The 17,712-nt window shown below is 48.0% G+C and overlaps 1 protein-coding gene across 2 annotated transcripts in view; it reads left to right on the forward strand.

Moving 5' to 3' along the window:
• The window catches only part of LOC142474880 (phospholipase A2 inhibitor gamma subunit B-like), a 78,449-nt gene that overhangs the window by 28,868 nt on the left and 31,869 nt on the right, over nucleotides 1-17,712 (forward strand). For both annotated transcript variants that reach the window (XM_075581030.1, XM_075581026.1), the window contains exon 2: nucleotides 16,364-16,483. In XM_075581030.1, coding sequence (XP_075437145.1) covers nucleotides 16,364-16,483 — 120 coding nt within the window. The remainder of the gene's footprint in view (nucleotides 1-16,363; nucleotides 16,484-17,712) is intronic.

Genomic DNA, 17,712 nt, shown 5'->3' on the forward strand with positions numbered 1-17,712 from the left:
GACATGGGTGAGAGCGAGAGGTAACTCTCACTGTATTACTGCCTGTAACACACGTTATAACTCTGTGCCCAGGACATGCGTGAGAACGAGAGGTAACTCTCACTGTATTACTGCCTGTAACACACGTTATAACTCTGTGCTCAGGACATGCGTGAGAACGAGAGGTAACTCTCACTGTATTACTGCCTGTAACACGTTATAACTCTTAGCCCAGGACACGCGTGAGAACGAGAGGTAACTCTCACTGTATTACTGCCTGTAACACATGTTATAACTCTGTGCCCAGGACATGCGTAAGAACGAGAGGTAACTCTCACTGTATTAGTGCCTGTAACACATGTTATAACTCTGTGTTCAGGACATGCGTGAGAGCGAGAGGTAACTCTTACTGTAACTCTCACTGTATTACTTCCTGTAACACACGTTATAACTCAGTGCCCAGGACATGCGTGAGAACGAGAGGTATCTCTCACTGTATTACTGCCTGTAACACGTTATAACTCTGTGCCCAGGACATGCGTGAGAACGAGAGGTAACTCTCACTGTATTACAGCCTGTAACACATGTTATAACTCTGTGCCCAGGACATGCGTGAGAGCGAGAGGTAACTCTCACTGTATTACTGCCTTTAACACGTTATAACTCTGTGCCCAGGACATGCGTGAGAACGAGGGGTAACTCTCACTGTATTACTTCCTGTAACACACGTTATAACTCTGTGCCCAGGACACACATGGAAACGAGAGGTAACTCTCACTGTATTACTTCCTGTAACACGTTATAACTCTGTGCCCAGGACATGCGTGAGAACGAGCGGTAACTCTCACTGTATTACTGCCTGTAACACATGTTATAACTCTGTGCCCAGGACATGCGTGAGAACGAGCGGTAACTCTCACTGTATTACTTCCTGTAACACATGTTATAACTCCGTGCCCAGGACAAGCGTGAGAACGAGAGGTAACTCTCACTATATTACTGCATGTAACATGTTATAACTCTGTGCCAAGGACATGCGTGAGAGCGAGAGGTAACTCTCACTGTATTACTGCCTGTAACACATGTTATAACTCTGTGCCCAGGACATGCGTGAGAGCGAGAGGTAACTCTCACTGTATTACTGCCTGTAACACATGTTATAACTCTGTGCCCAGGACATGCGTGAGAGCGAGAGGTAACTCTCACTGTATTACTGCCTGTAACACGTTATAACTCTGTGCCCAGGACATGCGTGAGAACGAGAGGTAACTCTCACTGTATTACTTCCTGTAACACACGTTATGACTCTGTGCCCAGGACACACATGGAAACGAGAGGTAACTCTCACTGTATTACTGCCTGTAACACGTTATAACTCTGTGCCCAGGACATGCGTGAGAACGAGCGGTAACTCTCACTGTATTACTGCCTGTAACACGTTATAACTCTGTGCCCAGGACATGGGTGAGAGCGAGAGGTAACTCTCACTGTATTACTGCCTGTAACACACGTTATAACTCTGTGCCCAGGACATGCGTGAGAACGAGAGGTAACTCTCACTGTATTACTGCCTGTAACACACGTTATAACTCTGTGCTCAGGACATGCGTGAGAACGAGAGGTAACTCTCACTGTATTACTTCCTGTAACACACGTTATAACTCTGTGCCCAGGACATGCATGAGAACGAGAGGTAACTCTCACTGTATTACTGCCTGTAACAGACGTTATAACTCTGTGCCCAGGACATGCGTGAGAGCGAGAGGTAACTCTCACTGTATTACTGCCTGTAACACACGTTATAACTCTGTGCCCAGGACATGCGTGAGAGCGAGAGGTAACGCTCACTGTATTACTGCCTGTAACACGTTATAACTCTGTGCCCAGGACATGCGTGAGAACGAGAGGTAACTCTCACTGTATTACTGCCTGTAACACATGTTATAACTCTGTGCCCAGGACATGCGTGAGAACGAGAGGTAACTCTCACTGTATTACTGCCTGTAACACGTTATAACTCTGTGCCCAGGACATGCGTGAGAACGAGAGGTAACTCTCACTGTATTACTGCCTGTAACACACGATATAACTCTGTGCTCAGGACATGCGTGAGAACGAGAGGTAACTCTCACTGTATTACTGCCTGTAACACGTTATAACTCTGTGCCCAGGACACGCGTGAGAACGAGAGGTAACTCTCACTGTATTACTGCCTGTAACACATGTTATAACTCTGTGCCCAGGACATGCGTAAGAACGAGAGGTAACTCTCACTGTATTAGTGCCTGTAACACATGTTATAACTCTGTGCTCAGGACATGCGTGAGAGCGAGAGGTAACTCTCACTGTAACTCTCACTGTATTACTTCCTGTAACACACGTTATAACTCAGTGCCCAGGACATGAGTGAGAACGAGAGGTAACTCTCACTGTATTACTGCCTGTAACACGTTATAACTCTGTGCCCAGGACATGCGTGAGAACGAGAGGTAACTCTCACTGTATTACTGCCTGTAACACATGTTATAACTCTGTGCCCAGGACATGCGTGAGAGCGAGAGGTAACTCTCACTGTATTACTGCCTGTAACACGTTATAACTCTGTGCCCAGGACATGCGTGAGAACGAGAGGTAACTCTCACTGTATTACTTCCTGTAACACACGTTATGACTCTGTGCCCAGGACACACATGGAAACGAGAGGTAACTCTCACTGTATTACTGCCTGTAACACGTTATAACTCTGTGCCCAGGACATGCGTGAGAACGAGCGGTAACTCTCACTGTATTACTGCCTGTAACACGTTATAACTCTGTGCCCAGGACATGGGTGAGAGCGAGAGGTAACTCTCACTGTATTACTGCCTGTAACACACGTTATAACTCTGTGCCCAGGACATGCGTGAGAACGAGAGGTAACTCTCACTGTATTACTGCCTGTAACACACGTTATAACTCTGTGCTCAGGACATGCGTGAGAACGAGAGGTAACTCTCACTGTATTACTTCCTGTAACACACGTTATAACTCTGTGCCCAGGACATGCATGAGAACGAGAGGTAACTCTCACTGTATTACTGCCTGTAACAGACGTTATAACTCTGTGCCCAGGACATGCGTGAGAGCGAGAGGTAACGCTCACTGTATTACTGCCTGTAACACGTTATAACTCTGTGCCCAGGACATGGGTGAGAGCGAGAGGTAACTCTCACTGTATTACTGCCTGTAACACACGTTATAACTCTGTGCCCAGGACATGCGTGAGAACGAGAGGTAACTCTCACTGTATTACTGCCTGTAACACACGTTATAACTCTGTGCTCAGGACATGCGTGAGAACGAGAGGTAACTCTCACTGTATTACTGCCTGTAACACGTTATAACTCTTAGCCCAGGACACGCGTGAGAACGAGAGGTAACTCTCACTGTATTACTGCCTGTAACACATGTTATAACTCTGTGCCCAGGACATGCGTAAGAACGAGAGGTAACTCTCACTGTATTAGTGCCTGTAACACATGTTATAACTCTGTGTTCAGGACATGCGTGAGAGCGAGAGGTAACTCTTACTGTAACTCTCACTGTATTACTTCCTGTAACACACGTTATAACTCAGTGCCCAGGACATGCGTGAGAACGAGAGGTATCTCTCACTGTATTACTGCCTGTAACACGTTATAACTCTGTGCCCAGGACATGCGTGAGAACGAGAGGTAACTCTCACTGTATTACAGCCTGTAACACATGTTATAACTCTGTGCCCAGGACATGCGTGAGAGCGAGAGGTAACTCTCACTGTATTACTGCCTTTAACACGTTATAACTCTGTGCCCAGGACATGCGTGAGAACGAGGGGTAACTCTCACTGTATTACTTCCTGTAACACACGTTATAACTCTGTGCCCAGGACACACATGGAAACGAGAGGTAACTCTCACTGTATTACTTCCTGTAACACGTTATAACTCTGTGCCCAGGACATGCGTGAGAACGAGCGGTAACTCTCACTGTATTACTGCCTGTAACACATGTTATAACTCTGTGCCCAGGACATGCGTGAGAACGAGCGGTAACTCTCACTGTATTACTTCCTGTAACACATGTTATAACTCCGTGCCCAGGACAAGCGTGAGAACGAGAGGTAACTCTCACTATATTACTGCATGTAACATGTTATAACTCTGTGCCAAGGACATGCGTGAGAGCGAGAGGTAACTCTCACTGTATTACTGCCTGTAACACATGTTATAACTCTGTGCCCAGGACATGCGTGAGAGCGAGAGGTAACTCTCACTGTATTACTGCCTGTAACACATGTTATAACTCTGTGCCCAGGACATGCATGAGAACGAGAGGTAACTCTCACTGTATTACTGCCTGTAACTCGTTATAACTCTGTGCCCAGGACATGCATGAGAACGAGAGGTAACTCTCACTGTATTACTGCCTGTAACACACATTATATCTCTATGCCCAGGACATGCGTGAGAACGAGAGGTAACTCTCACTGTATTACTTCCTGTAACACATGTTATAACTCTGTGCCCAGGACATGCGTGAGAACGAGAGGTAACTCTCACTGTATTACTGCATGTAACATGTTATAACTCTGTGCCCAGGACATGCGTGAGAGCGAGAGGTAACTCTCACTGTATTACTGCCTGTAACACGTTATAACTCTGTGCCCAGGACATGCGTGAGAACGAGCGGTAACTCTCACTGTATTACTAACTGTAACACACGTTATAACTCTGTGCCCAGGACATGCGTGAGAGCAAGAGGTAACTCTCACTGAATTACTTCCTGTAACACATGTTATAACCCTGTGCCCAGGACATGCGTGAGAGCGAGAGGTAACTCTCACTGAATTACTTTCTGTAACACATGTTATAACTCTGTGCCCAGGACATGCGTGAGAGCGAGAGGTAACTCTCACTGTATTACTGTCTGTAACACATGTTATAACTCTGTGCCCAGGACATGCGTGAGAGCGAGAGGTAACTCTCACCGTATTACTGCCTGTAACACATGTTATAACTCTGTGCCCAGGACATGTGTGAGAACGAGAGGTAACTCACACTGTATTACTGCCTGTAACTCGTTATAACTCTGTGCCCAGGACATGCGTGAGAGCGAGAGGTAACTCTCACTGTATTACTGCCTGTAACACGTTATAACTCTGTGCCCAGGACATGCGTGAGAACGAGCGGTAACTCTCACTGTATTACTGTCTGTAACACACGTTATAACTCTGTGCCCAGGACATGCGTGAGAGCGAGAGGTAACTCTCACTGAATTACTTCCTGTAACACATGTTATAACCCTGTGCCCAGGACATGCGTGAGAGCGAGAGGTAACTCTCACTGAATTACTTTCTGTAACACATGTTATAACTCTGTGCCCAGGACATGCGTGAGAGCGAGAGGTAACTCTCACTGTATTACTGTCTGTAACACATGTTATTACTCTGTGCCCAGGACATGCGTGAGAGCGAGAGGTAACTCTCACCGTATTACTGCCTGTAACACATGTTATAACTCTGTGCCCAGGACATGTGTGAGAACGAGAGGTAACTCACACTGTATTACTGCCTGTAACTCGTTATAACTCTGTGCCCAGGACACGCGTGAGAACGAGAGGTAACTCTCACTGTATTACTGCCTGTAACACGCGTTATATCTCTATGCCCAGGACATGCGTGAGAACGAGAGGTAACTCTCACTGTATTACTTCCTGTAACACATGTTATAACTCTGTGCCCAGGACATGCGTGAGAACGAGAGGTAACTCTCACTGTATTACTGCATGTAACATGTTATAACTCTGTGCCCAGGACATGCGTGAGAGCGAGAGGTAACTCTCACTGTATTACTGCTTGTAACACGTTATAACCCTGTGCCCAGGACATGCGTGAGAACGGGAGGTAACTCTCACTGTATTACTGCCTGTAACACGTTATAACTCTGTGCCCAGGACATGCGTGAGAACGAGAGGTAACTCTCACTGTATTACTGCCTGTAACACATGTTATAACTCTGTGCCCAGGACAGGCGTGAGAATGAGAGGTAACTCTCACTGTATTACTGCCTGTAACACATGTTATAACTCTGTGCCCAGGACATGCGTGAGAACGAGCGGTAACTCTCACTGTATTACTGCCTGTAACACATGTTATAACTCTGTGCCCAGGACATGCGTGAGAACGAGCGGTAACTCTCACTATATTACTGTCTGTAACACACGTTATAACTCTGTGCCCAGGACATGCGTGAGAGCGAGAGGTAACTCTCACTGTATTACTGCCTGTAACACGTTATAACTCTGTGCCCAGGACATGCGTGAGAACGAGAGGTAACTCTCACTGTATTACTGCCTGTAACACATTATAACTCTGTGCCTAGGACATGCGTGAGAGCGAGCGGTAACTCTCACTGAATTACTTCCTGTAACACATGTTATAACCCTTTGCCCAGGACATGCGTGAGAGCGAGAGGTATCTCTCACTGAATTACTTTATGTAACACATGTTATAACTCTGTGCCCAGGACATGCGTGAGAGCGAGAGGTAACCCTCACTGTATTACTTCCTGTAACACATGTTATAACTCTGTGCCCAGGACATGCGTGAGAACGAGAGGTAACTCTCACTTTATTACTTCCTGTAACACATGTTATAACTCTGTGCCCAGGACATGCGTGAGACCGAGAGGTAACTCTCACTGTATTACTGCCTGTAACACGTTATAACTCTGTCCCCAGGACATGCGTGAGAACGGGAGGTAACTCTCACTGTATTACTGCTTGTAACACGTTATAACTCTGTGCCCAGGACATGCGTGAGAACGAGAGGTAACGCTCACTGTATTACTTCCTGTAACACACGTTATATCTCTGTGCCCAGGACATGCGTGAGAACGAGCGGTAACTCTCACTGTATTACTGTCTGTAACACACGTTATAACTCTGTGCCCAGGATATGCGTGAGAGCGAGAGGTAACTCTCACTGAATTACTTCCTGTAACACATGTTATAATGCTGTGCCCAGGACATGCGTGAGAGTGAGAGGTAACTCTCACTGAATTACTTCCTGTAACACATGTTATAACTCTGTGCCCAGGACATACGTGACAATGAGCGGTAACTTTCAATGTATTATTTAAATGTAAAACAATGAATAAATAAAAATACACTGATACACACAAAGAAGACTGACTAACACACACACACACGCACACTGACTCACATACATATACGTACTGATACACAAAGAGCAGACAGACTCACATACATACACACACTGATACATACATAGCACTCACATACACATACACTGATACACAAAGAGCAGACATACTCACATACATACACACACTGATACATACAGAGCAGACAGACTCACATACATACACACACTGATACATACATAGCACTCACATACACACACACACTGATACACACAGAGCAGACAGACTCACATACATACACACTGATACATATATAGCACTCACATACACACACACTGATACACACAGAGCAGACAGACTCACATACACACACACACTGATACATACATAGCACTCACATACACATACACTGATACACAAAGAGCAGACAGACTCACATACATACACACACTGATACATACATAGCACTCACATACACACACACTGATACACACAGAGCAGACAGACTCACATACATACACAAACTGATACATACATAGCACTCACATACACATACACTGATACACACAGAGCAGACAGACTCACATACATACACACACTGATACATACATAGCACTCACATACACATACACTGATACACACAGAGCAGACAGACTCACATACATGCACACACTGATACATACATAGCACTCACATACACATACACTGATACACAAAGAGCCGACAGACTCACATACATACACACACTGATACATACATAGCACTCACATACACACACACACACACACACACACACACACACACACACACACACACAGAGCAGACTGACTCAGATACACACACACTGATACACACAGAGCAGATTGACATACACACACACACACACAGAGCAGACTGGCACACATACACACACACAGAGCAGACTGACACACACACACAGAGCAGATACACACACACACAGAGCAGACTGGCACACATACACACACACAGAGCAGACACACACACACACACACACACACACAGAGCAGACTGACACACACACTGTTATGAAATGAACATCTCTTTGGAATGTCCCTCAGTCTGTAATAATTAGTCACCAGTACACACCCCTCCCTTCCTGTCTATTGTGATGTGATATTGTTACAGTATGCAAGTCACTCTGTATTAAGTGTTACTTTATCTGTGGTGTTAAGCTGCAGGTGGCCAGGAAAAGAACAACTAGATCTGGGGCTTTAACAGTCAGTCTGCGGCAATGCGCCTCAGTGTCCGGTGACCGCGGTAAAACCAGTCTGCAGAGAACGTTCAGAGTCTGCGGCAATGTGATCTCTGTATCCCAGAGCGCCTCAGTGTGCGGTGACCGCGGTAAAACCAGGCTGCAGAGAACGTTCAGAGTCTGCGGCAATGTGATCTCTGTATCCCAGAGCGCCTCAGTGTGCGGTGACCGCGGTAAAACCAGGCTGCAGAGAACGTTCAGAGTCCGCGGCAATGTGATCTCTGTATCCCAGAGCGCCTCAGTGTGCGGTGACCGCGGTAAAACCAGGCTGCAGAGAACGTTCAGAGTCTGCGGCAATGTGATCTCTGTATCCCAGAGCGCCACAGTGTGCGGTGACCGCGGTAAAACCAGGCTGCAGAGAACGTTCAGAGTCTGCGGCAATGTGATCTCTGTATCCCAGAGCGCCTCAGTGTGCGGTGACCGCGGTAAAACCAGGCTGCAGAGAACGTTCAGAGTCTGCGGCAATGTGATCTCTGTATCCCAGAGCGCCTCAGTGTGCGGTGACCGCGGTAAAACCAGGCTGCAGAGAACGTCCGCGGCAATGTGATCTCTGTATCCCAGAGCGCCTCAGTGTGCGGTGACCGCGGTAAAACCAGGCTGCAGAGAACGTTCAGAGTCTGCGGCAATGTGATCTCTGTATCCCAGAGCGCCTCAGTGTGCGGTGACCGCGGTAAAACCAGGCTGCAGAGAACGTTCAGAGTCTGCGGCAATGTGATCTCTGTATCCCAGAGCGCCTCAGTGTGCGGTGACCGCGGTAAAACCAGGCTGCAGAGAACGTTCAGAGTCTGCGGCAATGTGATCTCTGTATCCCAGAGCGCCTCAGTGTGCGGTGACCGCGGTAAAACCAGGCTGCAGAGAACGTTCAGAGTCTGCGGCAATGTGATCTCTGTATCCCAGAGCGCCTCAGTGTGCGGTGAACGCGGTAAAACCAGGCTGCAGAGAACGTTCAGAGTCTGCGGCAATGTGATCTCTGTATCCCAGAGCGCCACAGTGTGCGGTGACCGCGGTAAAACCAGGCTGCAGAGAACGTTCAACGTCCGCGGCAATGTGATCTCTGTATCCCAGAGCGCCTCAGTGTGCGGTGACCGCGGTAAAACCAGGCCTCAGAGAACGTTCAGAGTCTGCGGCAATGTGATCTCTGTATCCCAGAGCGCCTCAGTGTGCGGTGACCGCGGTAAAACCAGGCCTCAGAGAACATTCAGAGTCTGCGGCAATGTGATCTCTGTATCCCAGAGCGCCTCAGTGTGCGGTGACCGCGGTAAAACCAGGCTGCAGAGAACGTTCAGAGTCTGCGGCAATGTGATCTCTGTATCCCAGAGCGCCACAGTGTGCGGTGAACGCGGTAAAACCAGGCTGCAGAGAACGTTCAGAGTCTGCGGCAATGTGATCTCTGTATCCCAGAGCGCCTCAGTGTGCGGTGACCGCGGTAAAACCAGGCTGCAGAGAACGTTCAGAGTCTGCGGCAATGTGATCTCTGTATCCCAGAGCGCCTCAGTGTGCGGTGACCGCGGTAAAACCAGGCTGCAGAGAACGTTCAGAGTCTGCGGCAATGTGATCTCTGTATCCCAGAGCGCCTCAGTGTGCGGTGACCGCGGTAAAACCAGGCTGCAGAGAACGTTCAGAGTCTGCGGCAATGTGATCTCTGTATCCGAGAGCGCCTCAGTGTGCGGTGACTGCGGTAAAACCAGGCTGCAGCTGTGAGAACGTTCAGTCTGCGGCAATGCGATATTGACTGTCATGGCCACGCCCCCCATCATGGCTGCGCCCCCCCCGACCGTCCGTTATGGCCGCGCCCTCCCATCATGGCTGCGCCCCCCCGACCGTCCGTTATGGCCGCGCCCTCCCATCATGGCTGCCCCCCCCCCGACCGTCCGTTATGGCCGCGCCATCCCGGCATGGCTGCGCCCCCCCCGACCGTCCGTTATGGCCGTGCCCTCCCATCATGGCTGCGCCCCCCCGACCGTCCGTTATGGCCGCGCCCTCCCATCATGGCCGTGCCCCCCCGCACATTCCATCGCTACCCCTAGTCCGCACATCGCTGCTTTTACCTGTGCACGCTCTGACGCGCGCGCAGGCGTGCCACCGGGGACTCAGCCTAAGGCAGAAACCAATAGTACAGACTGGTATAAAACGTTTATATCTGAAAATGTCTAACGATGTTGCACTCGCATGGTGTCCAATGGTAACAAGCATGACTATATATATATATATACACACACACACAAACACACACACACACCCACACACACGGAACGATTGCAGCCGGCTAGGATCCTGGGTGTTCCGTCACCGCTCCTCTCCTCCGCTGCGCCTGCGTCTCTCGCTCCGGCTCCCAGCACGGTCGGGTTGGATCCCTGGATGGTGGTCGGGAGAACAGGCAGCACCAGAACCAGCGTCTTTACACAGTGATCGCAATTTCCACTCTACGCGTTTCGCCGGCTAACCGGTTTCATCCGGAGTGATGGCGATTTGTCTCTGTTGCCTATAAGGACCCTCTACTTTCTTCCATGAGGAAGTCTGCATGAAATCTAATTACTGGCTGATTACTGTGTAACCAGAGTGTTTAAATGGTATACAATGATACAAATAGTTGACACAATGTCTAAAGCACACATCAATGTAGCAGACAGTTTATCCTCCATAAAGACATATATAGATGACCTACAATAAATGTAATAGTTTTGTTTTATTGTATTAAATTTAATGTTGGTCCTTTTTATATGTCTATATGGAGAATAAACTGTCTGCTACGTTGATGTGTGTTTTGGACATTGAAAGACTAACGTTATACGCTGCAGTGTGACCTTCAGTGCTACACTGCCCTCCCAGGCTGCAGTGTGACCTTCAGTGCTACACTGCCCTCCCAGGCTGCAGTGTGACCTTCAGTGCTACACTGCCCTCCCAGGCTGCAGTGTGACCTTCAGTGCTACACTGCCCTCCCAGGCTGCAGTGTGACCTTCAGTGCTACACTGCCCTCGCAGGCTGCAGTGTGACCTCCAGTGCTACACTGCCCTCCCAGGCTGCAGTGTGACCTCCAGTGCTACACTGCCCTCCCAGGCTGCAGTTTGACCTTCAGTGCTACACTGCCCTCCCAGGCTGCAGTGTGACCTTCAGTGCTCCACTGCCCTCCCAGGCTGCAGTGTGACCTTCAGTGCTACACTGCCCTCCCAGGCTGCAATGTGACCTTCAGTGCTACACTGCCCTCCCAGGCTGCAATGTGACCTTCAGTGCTACACTGCCCTCCCAGGCTGCAATGTGACCTTCAGTGCTACACTGCCCTCCCAGGCTGCAGTGTGACCTTCAGTGCTACACTGCCCTCCCAGGCTGCAGTGTGACCTTCAGTGCTACACTGCCCTCCCAGGCTGCAGTGTGACCTTCAGTGCTACACTGCCCTCCCAGGCTGCAGTGTGACCTTCAGTGCTACACTGCCCTCCCAGGCTGCAGTGTGACCTTCAGTGCTCCACTGCCCTCCCAGGCTGCAGTGTGACCTTCAGTGCTACACTGCCCTCCCAGGCTGCAGTGTGACCTTCAGTGCTACACTGCCCTCCCAGGCTGCAGTGTGACCTTCAGTGCTACACTGCCCTCCCAGGCTGCAGTGTGACCTTCAGTGCTACACTGCCCTCCCAGGCTGCAGTGTGACCTTCAGTGCTACACTGCCCTCCCAGGCTGCAGTGTCACCTCCAGTGCTACACTGCCCTCCCAGGCTGCAGTGTGACCTTCAGTGCTACACTGCCCTCCCAGGCTGCAGTGTGACCTTCAGTGCTACACTGCCCTCGCAGGCTGCAGTGTGACCTCCAGTACTACACTGCCCTCCCAGGCTGCAGTGTGACCTCCAGTGCTACACTGCCCTCCCAGGCTGCAGTGTAACCTCCAGTGCTACACTACCCTCCCAGGCTGCAGTGTGACCTTCAGTGCTACACTGCCCTCCCAGGCTGCAGTGTGACCTTCAGTGCTACACTGCCCTCCCAGGCTGCAGTGTGACCTTCAGTGCTACACTGCCCTCCCAGGCTGCAGTGTGACCTTCAGTGCTACACTGCCCTCCCAGGCTGCAGTGTGACCTCCAGTGCTACACTGCCCTCCCAGGCTGCAGTGTGACCTTCAGTGCTACACTGCCCTCCCAGGCTGCAGTGCGACCTTCAGTGCTACACTGCCCTCCCAGGTCTGATTCCTCTTCTCCGTCAGATTGTAAACTCTCTTGGTATCCGAAATCCCAAGCTCTTTCCTGGTTCTCCTCATCCCTCTCCCAACGCACATTCTGTGCCTCTGCTGCTAACATCTCCTGTTGATCAGTCTGTTGGCCGTGTTCTGGGATCTCCCCATTGGTGACCTCGTCAACTCTTTGAAGATGACACGCAGATGTTCCTATCCACCTTTACCCTCACCTCCCGCAATCCATACTGTAGCTGCATGTGGCATAAAAGAGAGAAGTGAGGTAGCTACACCATCCACGGAGGAACCAACCCCCTTCAAACTTCCATCACTATACCTTCGTGCATTGCGCCAGCGGCGGCCATTTTTCGGAAGTGACGTCACGGGCGCACGCGTGGAAGGAGAGGAGTGGAGAGTGTGGATTCCAGGATGGTTCCGGCGTTGGGTCCAGACCCAGAGTGGTCAGAACGCCTGTTTTTACTGGCTGGGTGTAAGTGTATTTTCCCTTTCTGCATTATACAGTAAACTCTCTAGCACTATATATATTTCTCTCTCTTCGTTTGTTTGAGGGAAATCTGGTCCATTTACAGATGAGATCTCCGGTTCTGACCTGTTCTCCGGCATGAGGGTCTGGCAATTTCTAGCCCGCTCGGCCCAACCGAACGGATTATTTTAATATGTATGTAATTGTGGAAATGTACTGTATTTTGGGTCTGGCATAAAGCCCGGGAAAGATACTAGCCCCTGCAGTATGTTAATGTTCCGGGGGGCGACAGTATGTCTACACTCAGCCCCCTGATCAAAGGCTCCCCCACCCTGATTGTGTATGCTAGGGCGGAGAAGACCAGGACATGAGTGTTTATGTTAGGTGTTATAAATCACACCTAACGTCAGAATTTTCCTGTCCAGATCCCCTTCTGGCAGACTCAGGGACGCCAATCCTTTAGTGTGGGGTTAAGAAAATGAGACCCAAAGTAAGGGATTGTGCGCATGTGCCAGTTACCTGGGGGCAGGTATCAAAGTGCTTCCCACATTAGCTGGCAAAAGGTAATTGGGTGCAGGTAATTGTTAACCAATACCTGACACCCAATGTTAAGGGATAGGGCTTAAATCCCATATAAATGAGTGTCAGCCCTATGCCCAATGTCTTCGTTACAACATCTGAATGATTCCCGATTGCCTGATGAATTGCTAATCCACATCCTGATTACTTCATTGTCCCCTTCCCACGTAAGTGTCCATATTCTGTGTGTTATTTGTACAATCCTGTGTGTTCACCTTCTTCCAGGAATAAACTTTCTTTATCATATCTTAGTCGTAGCATGTATGTAACTATGTAACTACAGGCATACCCCGCATTAACGTACACAGTGGGACCGGAGCATGTATGTAACTATGTAACTACAGGCATACCCCGCATTAACGTTCACAATGGGACCGGAGCATGTATGTAACTATGTAACTACAGGCATACCCCGCATTAACGTTCACAATGGGACTGGAGCATGTATGTAACTATGTAACTACAGGCATACCCCGCATTAACGTACACAATGGGACCGGAGCATGTATGTAACTATGTAACTACAGGCATACCCCGCATTAACGTTCACAATGGGACCGGAGCATGTATGTAACTATGTAACACAGGCATACCCTGCATTAACGTTCACAATGGGACCGGAGCATGTATGTAACTATGTAACTACAGGCATACCCCGCATTAACGTTCACAATGGGACCGGAGCATGTATGTAACTATGTAACACAGGCATACCCTGCATTAACGTTCACAATGGGACTGGAGCATGTATGTAACTATGTAACTACAGGCATACCCCGCATTAACGTTCACAATGGGACCGGAGCATGTATGTAACTATGTAACACAGGCATACCCCGCATTAACGTTCACAATGGGACCGGAGCATGTATGTAACTATGTAACACAGGCATACCCTGCATTAACGTTCACAATGGGACCGGAGCATGTATGTAACTATGTAACTACAGGCATACCCCGCATTAACGTTCACAATGGGACCGGAGCATGTATGTAACTATGTAACTACAGGCATACCCCGCATTAACGTTCACAATGGGACCGGAGCATGTATGTAACTATGTAACACAGGCATACCCTGCATTAACGTTCACAATGGGACCGGAGCATGTATGTAACTATGTAACTACAGGCATACCCTGCATTAACGTTCACAATGGGACCGGAGCATGTATGTAACTATGTAACACAGGCATACCCTGCATTAACGTTCACAATGGGACCGGAGCATGTATGTAACTATGTAACACAGGCATACCCTGCATTAACGTTCACAATGGGACCGGAGCATGTATGTAACTATGTAACTACAGGCATACCCCGCATTAACGTACACAATGGGACCGGAGCATGTATGTAACTATGTAACTACAGGCATACCCCGCATTAACGTACACAATGGGACCGGAGCATGTATGTAACTATGTAACTACAGGCATACCCCGCATTAACGTACACAATGGGACCGGAGCATGCATGTAACTATGTAACTACAGGCATACCCCGCATTAACGTACACAATGGGACCGGAGCATGTATGTAACTATGTAACTACAGGCATACCCCGCATTAACGTACACAATGGGACCGGAGCATGTATGTAAAGCGAAACACTCCCTTTTCCCCACTTATCGATGCATGTACTGTACTGCAATCGTCATATACGTGCATAACTGATGTAAATAACACATGTGTAACAGGCTCTATAGTCTCCCCGCTTGCGCACAGCTTCGGTACAGGTAGGGAGCCGGTATTGCTGTTCAGGACGTGCTGACAGGCGCATGCGTGAGCTGCCGTTTGCCTATTGGACGATATATCCTTACTCGCGAGTGTACTTAAAGTGAGTGTCCTTAAAGCGGGGTATGCCTGTATTCCATAAACAAATGGTAGAAACATTATCTTTGAATAACAAATTTGTTTATTAAAAGTTAGGCTATATAAAATGAAAAGCAATATACTGTTGTAATCACACCAAAAAATACTATTTAAAAGAATGACAATTACTGTAAGTAACGTTGTCTGCGTTCAGTTAGAACTATTGCATTTCAAATAAAAATTTGGCCCATCGTATTTGTGGAGCCTTTGAAAGCTCAGGGGCCATGGAAGGTCCGGGACCCTTGGAATGTTGGGGCCCTTGGAAGGTATTGGGCCCTTGGAAAGTTGGTGGCCCTTGGAAGGTCGGGGTCCTGGGCTACAGCCACGTTAGCCTATGCCTTAAGATGGCACTGCCAAGAAAAACTATCTTGGTTGTTTAAAAGGAACCACAGTCTACCACAAGGAACCAGATGGGCCTCTCCAACATCACACTTCCAGAGTCACATATCCATGACATTATAGCAGAGTCCAAGAATTCCAAAATGCTTCGGAAAGACACAAGGGAACACTAATAGAACAGAAAGAGCAGAGAATGGTCCTACACCCTGATAGACCAAAGAGTGCTTATCTGTAACCCTATCCCTTGCTCCGATTTTTGAATAGTCTAAGTCAGTGGTGGCCAACTCCAGTCCTCAAGAGCCACCAACAGGTCGGGATATCCTGAGAACCTGACTTGTTGGTGGCCCTTGAGTACTGGAGTTGGCCGCTCCTGATTTTAAGTGGAATTTTGTTGTGACTGTTATTTATTTTTTATAGTCATCCTTGTACTTAATACAAAGAAGGGTCACCTGTGTCTTCTGCGGAGAATGCGGGTCTTCATGAGTTGTCTTTCTTTTCCAGGTATCTCTTTAAAATGTACAAAATGTGTGGATTATCAGGGAAAATTGTGCACTGGAGAAGTAATTACCTGCAACCAAACTAATGATGTTTGTATATCAAGCTTCGTTCAGAATGAAATTGGTAAGCGACTATATTCCTTCTACACACTGACACCCCCAGTGCACTGATTCCTCTCCGTATTACACACTCCTAGCTCCGGTCCCATCTGACTCCCGCGTAACTCCTTTATACCGCAGATCTTTTCTCTTATCTCTCTCCTTCCTCCCAGAGCTGTATTTATAGTAAGAAGTCTGTAAGGGCCGTGAATTAGGATGATACCAGTATCGTATTATTCTATGGGTCTCTTTATGCATGCCAGTTTGTTATACTCTTCTTGCTGTTGTATCCAATGTAATACACATGTTTCTCTCTCTCACACCCTAGCCACACACAAACAGGGGAGGTATGTGACAGGCTGAAGTCGAGAGAAGGAGTGGAGGGTCGGGCTTCAGCCATGTGGGGCCCCAGCCACACACAAACAGGGGAAGTATGTGACAGGCTGAAGTCACTTGCTGATGAATATACCTGGGAAACATACATGTGACTGCTGAAACCAGCAGTCAGGGGGTTAACCAAGCTAGAGGTACCTGAGCAATCAGGGCTGAATTAACACAGCTGTCAGGCAGCTTGATAAGGAGTGGAAAAAAGAAAATGTGTTACTAGCGCTAATGCAAAATGAAATAATTAGTGAGATTTAAACACAAAGTGAATACCAATAAATCTTAAATTATATAAGATAGGCTGCCAGGAAACAATGACCATATATGGCACAAACAGCAAAAAATAGTCCGACGCCAGCAATAAGTCGAAACACCAAATTGGTAATTCTGACCATACGTAAGTCCTGTGGACCTGTTGATCCTTCAGATGTATCTTGAAGGTCGTCTCACAATATGTGGAAATAAATATAGACAAACACAAAACCGATCATAGTTCAACTATAGATCAACAAAACTGTTGATTGAACAATACAGACAATAACATAAAAGACAAACAATAGCAACCACTCAAACACCCTAATACTAACACAAAACTAAACAACACCTATGATGACCTAAAAAACAACTTGTTTAATAAAAAATATAGATACAAAATGTCACATACACAGGGAGTGGTGACTTGAACAATCTGGACCGGGACGGGGGGGAGAGGGGGGAGGATTCCTACTTACAACAAGCAGGATACAAGCAGGATACAAGCAGGATACAAGCAGGATACAAGCAGGCGTTTGTGGATAATGATGATATATAAAAAACTGCGCATCAATTTGTACCGATAAAAGTGATAATAAATAAAGTCCAAATGAAACT

The sequence above is a fragment of the Ascaphus truei genome, chromosome 2 (genome assembly GCF_040206685.1).
Source record: "Ascaphus truei isolate aAscTru1 chromosome 2, aAscTru1.hap1, whole genome shotgun sequence".
NCBI classification, from domain to species: domain Eukaryota; kingdom Metazoa; phylum Chordata; class Amphibia; order Anura; family Ascaphidae; genus Ascaphus; species Ascaphus truei.